Here is a 19911-nt window from a genome sequence, read left to right on the forward strand (position 1 = left end):
TTTTTTTTAACATAAAATCAGGCTTCCCTGGTGGCTTTGACTGTTAAGTGGTGGCTCCGACTGTTAAAAATCTGCCTGCAATGGGAGAGACCCAGGTTTGATCCGCAGGTCAGGAAGATCCCCTGGAGAAGGGAATGGCAACCAACTCCAGTATTCTTGTCTGGACAGAGTGGAGCCTGGCAGGCTACAGTCCATAGCACTGCAAAGAGTCAGACATGAATGAATAGACTTACATTTTCACTTTCTTTCAGCTTTTGAAGATTTTTCTACTTAGGAACAAATTAAGGACAAAGCTTCTTTTGTTGTTTCCTCTGCGCAAATGACATCTTTACCACTCAAAGCTACTTGACACATTACCCCTGGAGAAAGGTCCCCTTTATTTCCTCTGAACAGGGTGCTCAGTGGCGTGTTGTGGTTAAGCCACCCCTGGGGTGAGACTGGTTTCTCTTTCTGATTTTGCACTGTGCAGAGGATGCTGTGAGATTCTATTAGTATACAAACTTTGGTATGTGTTGCAACAATTGTTGCATGTGGTATATGTCTTCCTGTGAGATGCTGGGTGATTATTACAGACTGGCTGGGGATAGCATCTAGGTTCCCCACCCTAGGTCATGACTATATTATCTCAAGTCATTCCCACAACCTTCTTGAGAGTCATGTATCGACCCAGAGATGGCACTGAGTGAAGTAAGTCAGAGAAGGAGAAATAAGCCATTCCTTATATGTGGAATCTAAAAAGAAATCAGACAAATGAACTTACTTATAAAACAGAAACAAACTCACAGGCTTGGAGAAGGAACTTACGGTTGCAGAGGGGAAGAATGGGGGGAAGGCGTTGTTAAGGAGTTTGGGATGGACATGTATACACTGCAGTACTTAAAATAGATAACCAACAAGGACCTACTGAACAGCACAGGGAACTCTGCTCAGTACTATGTGGCAGCCTGGATGGGAGGGGAGTTTGGGGAGAATGATAAGCATATGCATGGCTGAGTCCCTTTGCTATTCACCTGAAACTATCACAACATTGTTAATAGGCTATACCCCAATACAAAATAAAAAGCTTTTTAAACAGAAAAAGATGAGGAGGGGACTTCCCTGGTGGTCCAGTGGCTAAGACTCTGTCCTCCTAATGCAGGGGCCTGGGGTTCGATCCCTGGTCAGGGAACTGAATACCACATGCCGCAGCTAATACCTGGTGCAGGCAAATAAATACATATATAGCTCAGCTAGTATAGGAAGCTGCCTGCAATGCAGGAGAGCCCGGTTTGATCCCTGGGCTGGGAAGTTTCCCTCGGGAATGGCTAGGCTACCCATTCTAGTAATCTAGCCGGGAGAATCCCCATGGACAGAGGAGCCTGCTGGGCTACAGTCCATGGGGTCGCAATGAGTCAGATATGACTAAGCACACAGCATACACCTATTTTAAAAACAGATGAGGAAACCAAGACTCAGTGTTGTAACAGAAAGCTAGAGAGTCACTATATTGATTCTAAGATGGCATAGATTTGAAGGTATATTTCATTCCCAGGTATGTTAAAATGGAGTGGGGGAGGACTTCCCCAGTGGTGCGGTGGATAAGAATCCGCCTCACAGTGCAGGGGACAGGAGTTCGATCCCTGGCCCAGGAAGATTCTACCTGCCCTGGGGCAACTAAGCCCATGCAGTGCAACCACTGAGCCTGTGCTCTAGAGCCCGGGAGCTGCAACCACGGAAGCATGGGCACCTGGAGTCTGTGCCCCATAGCAAGAGAAGCCACCGCAATGAAAAGTGCACACGCCGTAAAGAAAAGTAGCCCCGGCTCAGCACAATCAGAGCAAAGCCCGAGCGACAACAAAGACCCAGTCCAAGTGCAAGTAAATAAATATAGGGGAAAAGTGAGTCTTAAGACCGATATAACGCAGAGGTTAGTGCTTGGACTTCCCTGGTGGTTCAGATGGTAAAGCGTCTGCCTACAATGCGGGAGACCCAGGTTCGATCCCTGGGTTGGAAAGATCCTCTGGAGAAGGGAATGGCAACCCACTCACGTATTCTTGTCTGGAGAATCCCATGGACGGAGGAGGCTGGTAGGCTACAGTCCATGGGGTCACAAAGAGTTGGACACAACTGAGGGAGTTCACTTTCACTTTCAGTGCTTGGACACTAAGAGCTATAATTAATTTAAGATCTTCCTGACTTTGAAACCCAGGCTCTTTGCACTTGAGGAAGGATTTCTGGACAAGGAGTAGAAAGCTACAGATTGGGGAACTAGGGCTTGAGAAGACAGGAAAAGGTTTTACTGTGTCAGCAAAGGCGTGAATGAGAGGGCTTGCTTGGAGTGTGGACTCAGTGAAAAGTTAATCTGACTATAGCTGAGTGTTCAGATTAGCATTAGCTAATGGTGGCCCTAGTGTTAAAGAACCGACCTGCCAATGTGGGAGACATAAGAGACGTGGGTTCAGATCCCCTGAAGGAATGTAAGGCAACCCACTCCTATTCTTGCCTGGAGAATCCCATAGACAGAGGAGCCTGGAGGGCTACAGTCCATAGGATTGCAATGAGTCAAACACGACTGAAGTGGCTTAGTAGCACAATCTGCCTACAAAGAAGTGTGACTTTTAGAGAGAGGTGACCCAGGACTTTAGAAGGTGGCTTATAATTATTTCAGTTTAGGGGTCCTGGGTAACTGGCATTGTTGGAAGCATTTGGGTGGGTGTTCCATGTTGCAAGCGGAGAAGGCAATGGCACCCCACTCCAGTACTCTTGCCTGGAAAATCCCATGGATGGAGAAGCCTGGAAGGCTGTTCACTTTCATGCATTGGAGAAGGAAATGGCAACCCACTCCAGTGTTCTTGCCTGGAGAATCCCAGGGATGGGGAAGCCTGGTGGGCTGCCGTCTATGGGGTCACACAGAGTCGGACACGACTGAAGTGACTTAGCAATAGCAATCCATGTTGAAAGACATGTTTTGGATGAGACATATATGGTATAGATCGGAAGTGAAGGGGTTAGTGCAGTTCAGACAGGCAGCAAGTGATGAATCTGGGACAGAGAAGGTGGCTCTGAGACTGGAGAATAAGAGAGATGGGCATGGGAACATTTGGGAAGAAGGGTTCTCAGCGGTCGCTGACAAATGAGAGATGGATGGGGAGTCTATATAATTTATCATCCAAACCTGGACACCTTGAGAAAGAAAGCAAAGTGCTATTAATAACCACGGCAGACAGCAAGCATAAGCCAGGGCTGTCGTGGGCAAACCCGACATATGGTTACTCCAGACAGAGAAGGAGGGAGAGACCAGACTCAAAACTCACCCCAGTGTTTCTTGCCTTGGAGACTGTGTGTTACTGTGGTTGACAAGGCAGTCATAAATGTTCCCTCTTGTGCTGCAGTGGGATTTCTCTTTGTGATCTCCCCTTTTCCTCTCCAACAGGGCTTGTAAGGAATCAGTCCCGCATGGGATGGGTTAACTCAAAAGAAATGTTGAAGCCGGGGAGTTCTCTGGGGCCCATCGTGGGGGAGCATTCCCAAAGAAGGAGTCTCTTCCTTCCAACTCTGTCCCCTCCCTTCTTTACAGGGCAAAAGTGACAACCAATTCAGGGCTTCCCAGGCGGTGCTACTGGTGAAGAACTCATCCACTAATGCAGGAGATCAAAGAGACGTGGGTTTGATCCCTGTGTCGGGAAGATCCCCCAGAGGAGGGCATGTCAGTCCACTCCAGTATTCTTGTCTGGAGAATCCCATGGACAGAGGAGCCTGGCAGGCTAGAGTCCTGGGGTTGCAAAGAGTCAGGCATGATTGAGCAACTATCACTATCACTCAAAGTGACTTAGCTCACACACATGCGAGAACCACTTCATCAGTGGGAGGAAAATGGTCTATAGGTCCACTGGATGCATGGTTGGCAGAGCTTGGGGAATCCAGCTGTCCAGAACATGGGGAATATGAGAGCCTGTGGGTAGCTGGCTTTGGAAGTAGAGGCCCCTGAGTCTGTGGGACCTTAAGTTCACATGCATCTTCTCCCTGAAGAAAAGAGAAAGGCCTTCAGTCCCAGCCCAGCCCTTGTCCATGCAACCCAGAGGAAGCTCCCAAGGCCATTTTGGGGGACCTGGTTTAGAGCAGGGGTGGGATGAGAGTGAGCATGCAATGGGGGAGACAGAGACCATCAGTTTTCAATAAATGGGTCTCCAAGCCAATATAGTATACTGTGGACGCATGCTCAGTTATTTCAGCCGTGTCTGACTCTTTGGGACCCCCTGCCTGTAGCCACCAGGCTTCTCTGTCCATGGGATTCTCTAGGCAAGAATACTAGAGTGGGTTGCCATGCCCTTCTCCAGGGGATCTTCCTGACCACGGGATCAAACCCAGGTCTCCTGCATCTCCTTCATTGCAGGGGGATTCTTTACAACTCAGCTACCAGGGAAGCCCCTGTAGTATACTACGAACTATATTAAATACAATCTCCAAGTTCCTTTGATGACTCAGAGGGCACTTGAGTCCTGTAAAGCCTAAGGGTCCCCATGAACAGCCCTGGCTGGGCCCCTCCATGCACAGGTCTCGGAGGATGCAGGTGACATGCCTGATTGCACGTGCCTGGCAGTGCCTGGACCACTATGTCAGCCCAAAAAGTCACCAGGTTTTGTGCCCGATTTCTAATGAACTAAAATAGGAAGAGGTGACAAACCAAATACAGACTTTGGAGGGATATCCGTGGGATGTAACGCTTGCAGCGGTTCCATGACATTCCACCACTCTAATTTTAGCTTCGAGAATACCCCTCGAGACTGAAGACCTGATTTGGAGACCTGCATTTAGAGACAATCATATTCACGGTTTTGCTTTGACAATGGACGTCCAGCTGGAATTCCTGGGCCTCAGGAGACTGGAATTCTATCGGTTCTGTGGTAAAAATAAAGAAAAAGACAATAAAAAAGAAACTCACAAATTTCAGGATTCCTCCTTTACTCACAGAATTGGGTCTAAACTTGGCAAATGATGCTCAAAACTCCCTTCTGTTGATCTGTCTGTCCGAAAGTCTCATCGCATTTTCTGTTGCACGTGGTCAACCTGATCTGGCCTGTGAGCTCACACCAACCTCACCCCTCTGCCAAGTTCTCATACAGGCTGCTTCCTACCTCTGATCTGGCTCTTGTTCAGAACCCCTGCTGCTCTCTGAGCCACAGAAACCGTTGCCCACCTGCTACCTGGCTTTTCCAAAGATGCTCCAAACATGCCTTCCTTGTCTCCCCAGTCTTAGTGGAAAAATCTGTCCCGGGGTCTCTGCCAGGCTCCGTATAATCCATTGCCCCAGATACTTTTCTGCAACGCCAGCCAGGCCACTTGACTCTCCTGCTGGAAGCCTACCCAGGGTCCCAAAGCTCAGACTTCTTAGCGGTCCATTGGAGGAGACAGTAGATTTCCATCCCCACCTGCCAGAATCCTAAGAGTTTATTGTTGTTGGTGGTGTCTAGTCCCTAAGTTGTGTCCTTCCACAGAGGCCTTAGTGGAGCTCAGTCACACTGACCACCTGAATGGTCTCAACACCACACCTGTCTCTCACGGCCATGTCCTTGGGACCGCTCCCGCTGTGGGAATGGTGGGCAGAACATACATCCCAGGACAGAGGAGGGGATCCGGCACCTCCAATCGCCTGGGTCCAGTTTGAGTGTCAATTAGAAGTCACGTCCTCTTGGTGAACTCCTTCAATAGGATCAGAAGGGTGGCCAGTCCGCTAAGGTGAGTGTAACTGCTGGGCCCGTGGGAAGGGGTTGGCAGTTAATGTTCTGAAATCATTGCTGCTGCTGCTGTCTGTGCTGATGTGTGTGCCTGTGGGTGGATGAAATAGTACCTTTTCAGGATACACACTCCTGCAGTGTGACCCCAGGTCCCTTCAATAAACCCTCCTGAAGACTTCCAAAAGCTCTTTTGTATATTATTAGGGAAGGATACCTAACACTGAGTACCCCAACTTGGTGTGGTTGGCCACCATGCTAGAGTTCATTTCTGGTAAGCATCCCCCTTACAGAATGCTTGTCAAATTAGGTTTTTCTGGTTTGGATATTCCAGTTCTTATAAGCACAACAGTCAATCCGCACAGAAAACCAATTCCTTTTGTGACTTGGGCCTTGGAAACCAGGCACAATCTTCCTTTCCATTCCCTCTGTTGTTGCTGTCGTGGTGTGGTGTTCCTATTTCTCTCTGCTCAGTGTGATCTATTAGGCTCTCTTGTTGTTCCTGTTCAGTCGAGAAGTCATGTCTGACTCTTTGTGACTCCATGGACTTTAGCACACCAGGTTTCCCTGTCCTTCACTATCTCCCAGAGTTTGCTCAAATTCACATTCATTCAATTGGTAATGCTATCTAACCATCTCATCTAACCATCTCATTCTCGGCAGCCCTTTTCTCCTTTTGTCTTCAATCTTTCCCAGCCTTAGGGTCTTTTTCAATGAGTTGGCTCTTCACATTAGGTGGCCAATGTATTGGAGCTTCACAAAATTAACAAAGCTTAACAAAATTATCAGCACACAAAGATCTATCTGCCAGACCAAAGCTTCTTCATGTTAGGACCTAGGAGTCTAACACGAAACATTTTAGGGGAAGAAAATAAGGAGGCATTTCCCTCTTGTCCTAAGGCTTTAGCCTGAGGTTGCCTATGTGGCCTCCTAGAGTAGGAATTAATTATTCATTGCTTTTTTCTCCTATTACAAGCTTTCTAGCCACTTTTGGAAGAGAAAGGCGAGTGACCTCTTTTAAGAGTTGTGTGTATTTTGGCTTTCTTTGCCTGACTGGTTATTTTCTAAACTGTCACTTAGATTCAGTGGCTACAACTGTTTTCTTTGTCTCGCTCTCTTCTTTTTTTCCCTCTGACATATCCCCAGTCTGTTTTCCTTGGATCTATATTTTCAAATTGTCTACCTCATTAATGTGAATCACTCTGTTCCCCGTACATGGTTGTACAAAATTCAGAAGAGAATCTTAAATGATAAGGTTACTCACAGGAGTTTTAAATGTGACATGTTGTAGAGATGAGGGGACAAGGTTTATTTTAAGCATCATCAGTATTATTTTGATGCAGTCTTAGCACTGAATACATTATTCACACATCGCAAAGTTAATTAGGCAAAAACACCCAATAGCACCCAGTTATGTGTCTAGGCCAGCATCTGCTCCTGTGACATTATTTGCTGGTAATCATTAGAGGTCAGAGGTGAAAAAGATGACAGCACTTACTCCAGCTGTGCAGCATTTTAAGAGAGAAGGAAAGATTTCACAAAGCTGTGAGGAGGGAGCTTTATCAATAAGTGGAGGTAAGCGTTGCAACCCACACGTAGCAAATGAAGTTGAGCTTTTGTGTGTCTTGGCTGTCAACAGCTTTTACTACTTCAGCATATCCTGATGACAGTAATTAAATTCCAGGGAGAAGAGGAATGTGTAGGATCTTGCGGACATGTTTCTAGAAGCACATCACCCTGGTTTGGAAAATGGGGATATCCTCCCCATTTCTCAATTCCTCCCTCCAGGTGTAGAGTCTAGGGCAACCCTTGGGCTGTCTCAGTCCTTTGCTAAGCAAAGGCCAGATGACACAATAAACCATCCTTAATCTTTCAAAAGCTCCTGCACCAATGCTAAGAGAGGGCACAACACTCAGGGAAAAATTGTTGTTGTTGTTTAGTCGTTAAGTGGTATCTGACTCTTTTGTGACCTCATGTCCCACTGGGATACTCTGTCCATGGGATTCTCCAGGCAAGAATACTGGAGTGGGTTGCCATTGCCTTCTCCAGGGGATCTTCCCCACCCAGGGATCAAACCTGTGTCTTTTGTATTGGCAGGTGGATTCTTTACCACTGAGCCACCAGGGAAGCCCCAGGGAAAGACTGTTTTTTCTTTTGTGGTAAAAACACCAGAATTGCTTGCATATTGCTTTTTCATGCCTCCCCAGCTACTGTATTGGGTTGTCATGAATCTGTTCATAGACAAGCCAGAAACATGAGACTTTGCATTGCCAGCAGGTCAAAAACCAAACTTCCTTCCACTAGTGGATCAACTGAGGTGATCTGCTGCAGATACACATAAGGAACCATGACCTCCACCTGCCAGTTCACAACTTCACTTGTGTTGATCTCCTGACAGACATGATTGCCTCCTTTTCCCTACCCTATCCTGCCTTTACTGCCCAGTTCAGTCTCTCAGTTGTGTGTGACTCTTTGTGACCCCATGGACTGTGACACACCAGGCTTCCCTGTCCATCACCAACTCCAAGAGCCTACTCAAATTCATGTCCATCGTGTTGGTGATGCCATCCAACCATCTCATCCTCTGTCGTCCCCTTCTCCTCCCACCTTCGATCTTTCCCAGCATCAGGGTCTTTTCCAGTAAGTCGGTTCTTCACATCAGGTGGCCAAAATATTGGAGATTCAACTTCAGCATCAGTCCTTCCAATGAATATTCCTTTGCTGCCCTCCTGCTTACAATTCAGGACAGACACCCTCTATTCCAAAAAGCTCCCAGAAACCTGACTCCTCCACTTGTCCCTAATATTTGACATATGACTGAAGTAAGGACTCTTAGCCCTGAGTGATTATTTCCGTCACAGCAGTAATCACAATTGTCACTGGCCCTTCCTTGGACTGTGAGCTTCCTGCAGGTGGAAGCCATACCCACAGAACTGAGCAAGGGGTTGAGTACATAGTAGGTGCTCAATAAACCTCTGAGTAAATTAGGCTTACACCCTTTTGAGGTATAACATACACACAGGAAAGTGCATACATTTGCAATGTACATCAGTGAATTTCTTCGTATGTGTACACTGAGGTATAAACATATATAATAACCCCCAGATGAACACTCTAGAACATTCTCCAGAGGCTCCCTGGAAACAACAGGCTTTAATAGCTCTGAGAATAAACCCCATCCATCCTGTGAAAGAAGTTGGTTGCCAGTAGTTAACTCCAAGAGGATATAAGATGCTCTGATTCATCAAGGTAGAATGCTCTGCAAAGGGAAGGAACATTTTATTCTAGAGAAAAGTGACAATGGGGATGAAGGAAGAGAACATTTAAAAAATGAAAATAGGGAAAAGTGAACATAATCGTTTACCTTTTATCCCAGCCTCCCCAATCACCCAGAAGCACCAGTGAGGCCAGGTCTGAGAGATCTCAGAACTCCTGGTCACTCCATCACAGCACCTGACCCCTGCCCTGATGCCTGCTGTGACCACAGTGACTCTGGCCAAACCTGTGTAACACACCCAAGCGGTGCTGCGTCTCAGCTCCCCGCTCACTTGTGCCCTCCATAGACCAGCGTGCATTTTGGAGCCAGATGACTTTGTCCACAAGTCGGAGAGAGGAAGCCCCCTGCCACAACGCGGTGGCCTGGCGGTTCCTGATTTGTAAAACCAGAGGGCCACATGCTTCCGGATGGACCCAAAATGTTTCGCCCCCACCCCCTCTCCTCCCGGGCCCTTGCCTTTCTCAATCCAGCCTTTAAATCATCACGTTGTTCTTAAGAGTCCTGAAGATTTCGGCTATGAGGGTGCAATCTGCTCCTGCAAGGGCACTCGGTGGGGATCACTGGGGGCTGAAACACGCTGCCAGGCTCAGGGGCGCCCCATTATGCCCTCTAAAGCTGCAGGATGAGCGATCAGAGGCCCTGGCTGGAGAAAGTGAGGACGGCCAATTGCTTCCGCCCGTGGCCCGGAGACTCCCTTTTAGATAAGCGGGCGGGCGGCGGCTGGGAAGGGAAAAGGGGATCACTCCGGTGGCCCCGCTTGAGGGCCCCCGCTCCCCCGGGGACGCCGCCCGGCCCCGCCCAGCCCCGCGCCAACCCGGCCGCACCCACTTCCCCCGGGAGGCGCCCGCCGCGGCCGACGCTGACGTCACAAGGCACCCAGCCGCCGGCGCCCCGCGGTGCGCGCCCCGCGCGGGGACCCGCCGCCCTCTCGGCGCGACACCGAGGCGCGCGCGCGCGCCCGAGCCCGTCCCCGCCCGCGCCGCCGAAGATGGCGAGCCCGGCGCCCCCGGAGCCCGCCGAGCAGGGATCCCCGGCTCCCGCCGCCGCCCCCCAGGCGCCGCCGCCGCCGACCCGGGCTCCCCCAGAGGAGCCGGAGGGGGCCGCGCCTCCAGAGGAAGGGGCGGCGGCGGGCGCGGGCCGGCAGGTGGAGGAGGCCGCGGGCGGGGTGGCCGCCGTGGTGACCTGGCTGCTGGGGGAGCCGGCGCTGTGGCTGGGCGGCCGCGCCGACGAGCTCCTGAGCTGGAAGAGGCCGCTGCACAGCCTGCTCGCCTTTGTCGGGGCCAACCTGGTGTTCTGGTGAGAGCTCGGGATGGGTGGGGCGGGGGGTGCGGGCTGGTGACCTTGGGGCGCCCGGGAGCGGACGGAGGGCGCGCCCGGGACCCGATATGGGGTTGGTGGGGGGCGGTGCACGGCGGACCCTGCGGAGGAAGGTACACGCTCAGGCCCGCTTTCGCGGCCACCCTTCCCCGCACAGGTGTACACACACTCCCAACTTTCCTCCAGACTCACCTCCCCCTGTAAGCAGCTGTCATCCCCGTGGGGGTAGCCCAGCCTCGCGGGCGAGACGATGGGCTGACCCCGCACGCACCTGGACCGGCAGGTGTGCCTCCGAGCGCACTGGACCTTTGGCTTTCTGAAACTCGCAGGTCGTGACCTGCTCGCCCAAAGCCCGCCGGACCACACGCACTTGAACCTGTGTCCGTTCTTGCCCCCAGAGAGGGCATATCTGGACCAGCTTGGGCACACGCTCAAGACTGAGCCGTCGCCATCAGTCAGCTGAGACGGGCACCGAGTGATTTGTTTGCCCATCCCACCCGGAGGCTTGGGTGTACTGTCTCTACTCCCCGAGAAGAAAACAGGAGGCAGACAGGTGGATTATGGACATCACCCCGCTCCCCAGGTGTGCGTAGTGTAAAAAAGTCTTATTTTTAGCTGAAGAATAAAGAGACTACCCAGGAATGTTCTCTGAAAAGCCCCTGATCAACAGGTTTGTCTCTTCCAAAAGCGCCCTTCGCCCTAAAGACGCGGAAATGTCTGGCTGCTTCGTGGAAGCCCCTGCCTGGTCCTCTGTTACCAGTCTGATGGGGGTGGAGAAAAAGCTGCTTTGTTTCCGCCTGTGTTCTCATAACAAGCATGACCGACACTGTGCAAAATAAGCAGAGCTTCAGTGACCCATACATACCTTGTCACAGGACATTGGTTTCTTAACCTTAATAAAGTTAGGAAATAAATAAACGAACAAAACACACACAACCTGCCACTTCCTCAGTTAGCTCGTTTAACCATAATGTTTATCTGCAGATCTGTGCCAGACTGATCTTGTCTTGAAACAAACTGTTTCTTAATAGAGCCCCTGAGTGTGAATTAACCTTACTTTGGGTCTCTTAGCTATCATTGTTTCTGGAGCTTATTCTGTATTTCTCTAACCTGTTATGAAGTTATAGTGAGCACTCAAAATCAGGAAGATATATGTATGATGGTAAATTGGGCAACAATAGTCATAGGGCTGTATCTCTCTCATTTTACCAATGAGGAACATGTTTTTAAAATTATTAATTTTAAACTTTATTAAAAAAATAGCTAATAGCCTCAGAGTTCACAAGTTTAAGGTACAAAAAGTTAAACAGTCTGTAAATGTCTTTCCTATGTCTCTCTCTGGCTACCCACTTTCCTACCAGAAGCAACCAGTGTTACCGGTTTCTTGTGTATCTTTCCAGATAGTGCATATTTCAACAAATACAAAATATTCTCTGCAAATTGTGGACTACTGTCTGGGCTATTTTTCTTCTTAGCGCACTTTGGCGATCACTTTCTTGTGATCAGCTGAGTCCCACTGTATGGATGTCACACATTAACCTGTCTCCTACTGACAGAATAAGATTCTTTACAAACTTTTGCTATGACAGCATTATAGCTAAGGGTCTGAATATGCATTATTTTGCATGTAAGCAAGTATTGCTGTAGGAGGAAGTCCCAGAAGTGGAATTGTTGGATCAGAGGGAATGCGCCCTTGTAGTTTTGATGGCTGTCATTGCATTATTATACTTCCTTGGAGTGTTACCAATTTATGCTCCTACCAACAATGCATGTGACTGCCTATTTCTTTTTATACCCTTGCCAACAGCATTTTGGAGAAGGCAGTGGCACCCCACTCCAGTACTCTTGCCTGGAAAATCCCATGGACGGAGGAGCCTGGTAGGCTGCAGTCCATGGGGTCGCTAAAAGTCGGACACGACTGAGCGACTTCACTTTCACTTTTCACTTTCATGCATTGGAGAAGGAAATGGCAACCCACTGCAGTGTTCTTGCCTGGAGAATCCCAGGGACGGAGGAGCCTGATGGGCTGCCATCTGTGGGGTCGCACAGAGTTGGACACGACTGAAGTGACTTAGCAGCAGCAGCAGCAGCAGCAACAGCATTTTAGCAAACATTTTGATTTGTAAATCTGATAGGTAAAAAAGGCTATCCAGTATGGTGTTATGGTTTTGCATTTCTCTGAGCTTGAGCATTTTTTATTATGTTCAGGAACCATTATAATTATCTTTTCTATGCATTATCTGTTTACAGAAAACTTTTATCCGTATTTTTAATTGAGTTATTAGGCTTTTCCTATTGATTTGTTAGAACTCTTTTTATATTAAGAACTTTAGCCTAATTTCTATAACATGAGTTGCAAACATTTTTTCCTGTGATATATTTTTAATGTCTATTGAAAATAATGATTTTTGCATTAAATAATTGAAAGGCATATTTAATTTTATTTGGGAATGATGTCTTCCATCCATATATTTTTTTAATAAGTATGATAGCAAGGCAAACACTGGCCATAGGTTTTCTGTTTATCTGTTTTGTTTCTCCTTTTTGGAGAATTTACAATCCTATGTGTATATTTTCATGGACAGAAAAATGACTGTCCTGCTTTTGAAATTTGAAGTACTTGCTAATTGGAATTTCTGACCCATTTATTAATTTCATTAAAATGTTGTAGTTTTCCCCATTGTTGCTCCTAGGTTGAAATATTCTTTCAAGGACTTTGTTTTCTCTAAATGGTGTACCTCTTATCAAGCTATCTTAAATTATGTGGCACTGACATTCTGTGTCCCAAGAACTCTAAAACTGTATTTTTATGCTCACTAATGTTTTATTTATAATAGTGAAAATTGAATAAAACTTAAATGACAAAACATAACACTAGTTTCATAAACTGAAGTACTATGTCTAAAGAGTAGATCATGTAGTTAGCAAAGTATAATTAAGTATACAGCATAACATAAAGCTCTGTTTTGTTTTGTTTTAATAAAAAATCAGTGTTCGAAGCATGAAGAACCCAAATTTGTATGAAGCAATCATGATGATTTCACTTTCACTGATGTTATGTTTGTGAAAATTTACTTTTTAAATACATATTTTTGACTGTTTAGTACCTGGTACCAGCAGTAGCTCTCAGGATTTTGAGTCTGAGTTTAAAAGCTTTAACATTTATTATCTGCCCATTTTTTGCAAGATTTTAGTGCTGTGTATTGGAAGGACAAAAGCTGAGACAGGGGCATGATGGTATGGGTATAACTCAAGGCTGAATGGCATGAGTGTGGTTGAAGAGTCAGAGAAGGAATCATTCATTTTGATGCAGCTTTTTGTTGGGCAGGTGGCATCCTGGATAGATGAGGCTGTGGGGTCTTCTTAAGGAGACCATGCTTGAATCCGATTTTGACGGACAGGAATGATTTGGGTAGATCTAGTGCATGAAGGCAATGGCACCCCACTCCAATACTCTTGCCTAGAAAATCCCATGGGCAGAGGAGCCTGGTAGGCTACAGTCCATGGGGTCCCTCAGAGTCGGACGACTGAGCGACTTCACTTTGACTTTTCACTTTCGTGCATTGGAGAAGGAAATGGCAACCCACTCCAGTGTTCTTGCCTGGAGAATCCCAGGGACGGGGGAGCCTGGTGGGCTGCTGTCTATGGGGTCACATAGAGTCGGACACGACTGAAGCGACTTAGCAGCAGCAGCAGCGCATGGTAGACAACACTCCAGGCCTAAGGAATTGGACTTAATGTACTTGTTTCCACCAATGTATTCAACTGATGCAGTGCCACATGAGGCAGTGGGAAAAAGTAGGGGAGATGAGACTGGCTAGGCATTTTGGCGACCCATCTGGGGGCAGTGGTTGCCTCGAGTGTCATACTTCATGTTTGGATCTGTTTTTTCTATAGGCAATGGAGACCCCAAAATGCCTTGTGTAAGTGCCCAGGAATATTTTAGTGGGCAGGTAAATTGTGATTTATTCATTTATTCTTACCATAAAATTCTTTCCATAGAGCAATAAAAATAAACTGGAGCTATAGGCAACAATGTAGATGAATTTGACAAATGCAATTTGGGGAAGAAAAGCACCTTTAATAATATGTACAGAATGATTCAGTTTTTTGAAAGTTTTAAGATGTCCAAACCTGAACAGTATTGATTAGGGATATATAGATAAAAGACATTCTTATCTGTAAAATCAAGAGTAGAGGGAGAAGGTTTGATCACAGAAGGCACATGAAAGGTTCTGGAGTGTAGGTAGTGTGCTGTTTTTTGACTTTGGTGGTGGTAGTTATCTGATGTTCAAGTTATAATTATTTTAAAACTGTGGTTGTGTGTGCACATTCTTATCTTTGATGTATTTTTGAAAAATACTAAACTCCTAAATAATGCTTTAAACAATTGTTATTTACTCAGAGCTCAGAGGAGAATCCCAGGGCGGAGCCTGGTGGGCTGCCGTCTCTGGGGTCACACAGAGTCGGACACGACTGAAGCGCCTTAGCAGCAGCAGCAGCAGAGGAGTTTAGTACAATGCAGACCATATAGTTCCTGTCTCAAGAAGCAGGGTTTCCACAACCTGAAATAGATTGGGCAACAGTCCAGTAGTCATAGGGTTGGGTCTCTCTCACTTTACCAATGAGGGACATGTTTATAAATTCTTTTTCTTATCTTAAACTTTATGGATTTAAAAATGGCTAATAGTGCCTCATAGTTCAGAAGTTTAAAAGTATGAAATTAGATGTCTTTCCCACGCCTGTCCTTGACTGCCTGTTTCCTCCCAGAGGCAACCAGTGACACCAGTGTTAAGTACACCATCAAATAGAACGAACCCAGTGAAACAGAAAATGCCCCATTTGCTTTTGTTTTTAAAGAAGTAACTTCATGCAGTATACTGTCAATAAAAACACACACATTCTAAGGGAACAGCCAAGTGTAAACACCTGTGGAATCAAAATGGCAATCAAGATCTAGAACATTTCACCTCTCTTAAAGGTTACTTTGAGTTCCTTTCCCATCCACACCCACCCCAGGGATTGATCTGTTTTCTCTCACTGTAGATTAGATTTGTCTTCCCTAAAGTTTCTTGTAAATGATACTTTATAATATGATGTCTTTTGTGCCTGGCTTTGCTTACCCAGCGTAAAGCTTTGAGATTCATCCTTATTGTGTTTATCAGTGGCTTGTTTCTCATTTTCGCTGACTAGTCCGCCTCTTTGGGGGCTTTCTGGAGGGCTCAGTGGTAAAGAGTCCACCTGCCAATGTAGGAGACACAGAAGTTGCGGGTTTGATCTCTGGGTTGGGAAGAGCCCCTGGAGGGGAAAGGGCAAGCCATTCCAGTATTCCTGCCTGAAAAATCCCATGGACAGAGGAGCCTGGCGGGCTCTAGTCCGTGGGGTCGCACAGAGTCGGACAGGACTGAGTGAGCATAGCACAGCACTGCTGCTTCAGGGATATACCACAATTTGTTTATCCATTTGCCAGTGGATGTTCTTTTGGGTTATTTTCATGGTTGGCTGTTATGAGTGAAGCTATTGAAAAAATTCAGGCACAAATCTTTGCATGAAATGTCTGGTTTTGGTGAAAGGAGTGACGAGCTCTCACTGTGTTTTGTATGGCCATATGGTGATTGCCTTGGATAGCAAGGGCTGGAGGAGAAGGTCCCTCTTGTGCTCCTTGATGGGAATGATACTGAAATTGAGTCCTTCACGATGCCACCTAGAAAGCTGCTCTGATGTGATTTAGTCTTGAACCCGCAGTTGGAGACCATGCATGCAGAGAAGTCTATGCTGGGCCTTTTTCCTCAGAGCATCTGGCACTTCATGGTAACAATACCCTCCACTTACATGGTTAGTTCAACTGCAAGAAAGTGATTAGCCTGAGGTGATGACGCAAGGGTGTGCCTGGCAGGAGACCTTGAGTTCTCTGACTTTTGCCATTTCTCAGACTGGGCACCCGTGCAGTCTGGAATGCCCAGGACCCACTGAGAGTCCTTGGAGGCCTGTCCTCTAGAGTTGGTTTGGAAGGTTGCAGAATCCAACTCTCACTTGATGTCAAGAGCCCCCTTATGCCATCACTGTTGGGTTCAGTCAGCTGATGTCAGAATGGTGTCCCTCAAAGAGCCAGTAGCCACCAGCATCGTCATGGCCATCTCCGGGGTGCTTGTAGAGATGCAGATCATGGGCTCCACCCCAGTCCTTCAACCAGAATCCCTGGAGGTGGGGCCAGAACATCTGAGTTTTCTCCAGCTCCCCAGGTGACTCAAGTTTAAGAATCACTGCATTTGAGCACTCTCTGGGATCATGAAATCTTCTCCATTAAGGCAGCATTTCCACTGCAGGACAACTCTTGACTAGCAACTATTTTTCTAATACTGAGTTAAACTCACCTCTTTGTTACCTCTCCAGCTGCCCAAGATCTGGGCTCCCTCCCCACGACAGTCCTTTGTCTGTTTCAAGATTTGTTCTGTTCTCCATTTCCACTGAGTCTCTTTTCCCCAGGTGAGAAATCCTGGGCTCCTTCGACTCACCAGGCTCTTCTGAACACGCTTCAGTTTATCCACATTCCTCCTCAAATGCAGCATTCTGAGATGCTCTGAACAGTGTGGGTTTTCCCCCATCCTCCTGGACAGCATCCTTCTGTTCACATGGCCTGAAATAGAAATTCTTTGTTCTACTTGATAGTAACTCCTTTGACAGCCGCTACTATTAATGACTGCTGCTCTCCTCAAATTGTGCCTGTATATATAAATGTAGAAGCAGGTAGAGTTTGTCAAACTACAAATATTAAAATGATTAAAGATGCTCACAGTTAGCACCTCATTTAAGTCTTACAGCAACAAGAGAAGCAGATATTGTTCCCTTTTTACAGAAGAGGAAACAGGCCCATAGAAGTTAATTGAATTATTAAAGATGACTTTGTACTGTTCCATAGAAAATTTGCAGTGATGGAAATGGTCTACATTTGTTCTGTCTTGTAGGGTAGCAAATAGCCTGCTGTGGTTATTGAATTTACAGTGTGTGGCTAGTATGACTCAGGAACTGTATGTTAAATTTTCTTGAATTTAAACTTCAATTTAAATAGCCACATGTGGTTAGTGGCTGCCATATCAATAGCCCAGTTCTAACCTGGCTCATGGGCCTAGGTCATGAAGCCACATACTTTCTTCTTCTTCTTTTTTTTTTTTTAATTCTATCACTCTAAAGAATAATAGAAGACAGATATGGGAGCAGACTGGAGGAGGCATGGCAACCCACTCCAGTATTCTTATCTGGAGAATCCTCATGGACAGAGGAGCCTGGAGGGCTACAGTCCAGGGGGTCGCAAAGAGCTGGACATGACTGAGCGACTAAGCACAGCACAGCACACATGGGAGCCAAAAATTGGGGCTTACATTTTACAAGTATTACAGAATTTCACTTAATGGTTTCAGTATAGGTGAAAATAACTTTATTGGGAGAGGATTGTTTCTACATTGAGAGGGATCTTTTTAAGCCTATTAGCAAGTCTGGTCCACACCCCCCACCTTATCTCAGCTCCATCTGGGCCTGAGGAGCCATGGAAGAGTGTCTGCTTCAGGCCTACATGGTGCTGGGCCCAGAGGGTATACCAGAAGTCCCCGGTCTGCACTTGGCTCTGAGAGCTTACTCTCTGCTTTTGGAGATATAGCTGGTTCAGTGAATTGGTTGAAACAATGTATCACACTTCTAAATTGCATGCCACAGGCTCTCTAGGGCTTTACAGTTTAGGAATAGTGAATATCAGAAAGGTTTGGAATAGTTGATAAAAGCTTTGTATGATTTACTGTATGTATAGCCTAGCTTCCCTGGTGGCTTATAGGTAAAAATACTCCTGCCAATGCAGGAGACACGGTTTCAATCCCTGAGTCGGGAAGATCCCCTGGAGAAGGAAATGGCAACCAATTAAAGTATTCTTGCCTGGGAAATCCTGTGGACAGAGGAGCCTAGCGAGTATGGTCCATGGGGTTGCAAGACTTGGTGACTAAACAACCACAACAAAATAGGCCTAGAAGAGAAGATGTAACTGTAAAAGTAAGGTTAACAATGAGGGTTTTCTGTGTGGGACAGACCCAGGAATAAATGGGGGACAAGCGCTGGCTGTTGTCAGTCTAGGGAGACTCACCTGCCTCAGGCTGAGGATATAGGTTATAACCCATGAGATCGTGAAGAGTCGGGCAAGACTGAGTGACTTCACTTTCACTTTTCACTTTCATGCATTGGACGAGGAAATGGCAACCCACTCCAGTGTTCTTGCCTGGAGAATCCCAGGGACAGGGGAGCCTGGTAGGCTGCCATCTGTGGGGTCACACAGAGTCGGACACGACTGAAGAGACTTAGCAGCAGCAGCAGCAGCAGAGGATATTCCCCTATACTGTACTTGTATATATATAGGCAGGTATAGTCTGTCAAACTACTACTATTAAAATGCTTAAAGATGCATGGTTAGCCTGGATAGGGTGAGGATGGTTTAAGGAAGGTCTTGCAAAATAGAGAATCTTCAGGTCATTGAAAATCGTGGACAATTTTTATTTTCAGCAAACGTTTCTTGAGTGGTGGCCGCATGTGCTTATTATTAGATCCGGGGTGCCTTTCACGAGCCTCTCTGTAAGGCTGTTTTCTAGATCTTGGTCCTTGAAGACCAGGAGCTGCTGGTGGGAGGTCCTAAGAAAAAGGGCTGTTTTTAACCAGATTAATGTTTATTCCAGAAACCCATCAGGTTTTCTTCTCTAGTGTAATAACCACAAAGCTCATTTTTAGTGATTTCTCACAGTTTTATGGTTATGCTTATTTGGGTAATAACTTTGTCTCAGCTTCTTCTTGCTACTCTTTCTCTTCTTGTCCTGCTGTGCATGAATGTTTTTAAGCTGCCTGATTGATCCAAACGAGTACAGATAAATGTGTTGTATCATTATCCCTAGCTGCTGGGAATATAGTGATGACTAAGACACATTCTCATCCCTGGTGAGAAGTGCAGATTAGTAAGCAAGTAATTCTAAGGTTATGCTGTGAGCACTAAACTATCACACATGGGCCAAGAGGAGCCAATAGGATTTCCTTAGGCAGCAAATGAGGGTATGGAGACTGGGGAGAAGACAGGATGATCAGTATATAAAAGTGGAAGAGAACTAATATGTATTGAGCAGTTATTATATGCTGGGTGCTCAGTTGGGAGAGGGAAGGGTGGAGATCGGGGGGACAGGGACAGCAGGGGCTCTGGGGGAGCCCACGGGGGCTGGACTTAAAAGACACCTCCTCCTCTGACTCCTGAGGACCACGGGGAAAGCTGGGTGCACCTGGCGGGCAGGTGGCCGGGGGCCCCTGCCAGTGGTGGCTAATTTCTCTTTGAAGGAAGAGGATGAGCTCCTGAGGTTGAGGCGGCTTAGGGAGGAGGAGACTGACTCTTGATTTCATGGGGAAGGATAACAGGAACCCAGAAACTATTGGGTGCGGCGTGCAGGGGGGAGCTCGATTACATTTTCTTGGCTTTATGTGTGTGTGTTTGGCCGTTTCTTCAGTGAATGCATTTTTATCAGGCAGGAGGGTCAAAGCATGGTGTCCCCGAGGGGCCAGGTCAGCTCGAAGCTGGGTCTGCTAGGATTC

The 19911-nt window shown here is 46.9% G+C and overlaps 1 protein-coding gene across 2 annotated transcripts in view; it reads left to right on the forward strand.

Moving 5' to 3' along the window:
- The first annotated feature begins 9891 nt into the window (after nucleotides 1-9891).
- Nucleotides 9892-19911, forward strand: part of RETREG1 (reticulophagy regulator 1) — a 153098-nt gene continuing 143078 nt past the window's right edge. The window contains exon 1 of one of the 2 annotated variants that reach the window (XM_070774827.1): nucleotides 9892-10284. In XM_070774827.1, the coding sequence (XP_070630928.1) occupies nucleotides 9977-10284 (308 nt within the window). In that variant the 5' untranslated portion in view covers nucleotides 9892-9976. The remainder of the gene's footprint in view (nucleotides 10285-19911) is intronic. The other variant, XM_070774826.1, reaches the window with a different exon arrangement.

This window comes from Bos indicus, chromosome 20 (genome assembly GCF_029378745.1).
Source record: "Bos indicus isolate NIAB-ARS_2022 breed Sahiwal x Tharparkar chromosome 20, NIAB-ARS_B.indTharparkar_mat_pri_1.0, whole genome shotgun sequence".
NCBI classification, from domain to species: Eukaryota; Metazoa; Chordata; class Mammalia; order Artiodactyla; family Bovidae; genus Bos; species Bos indicus.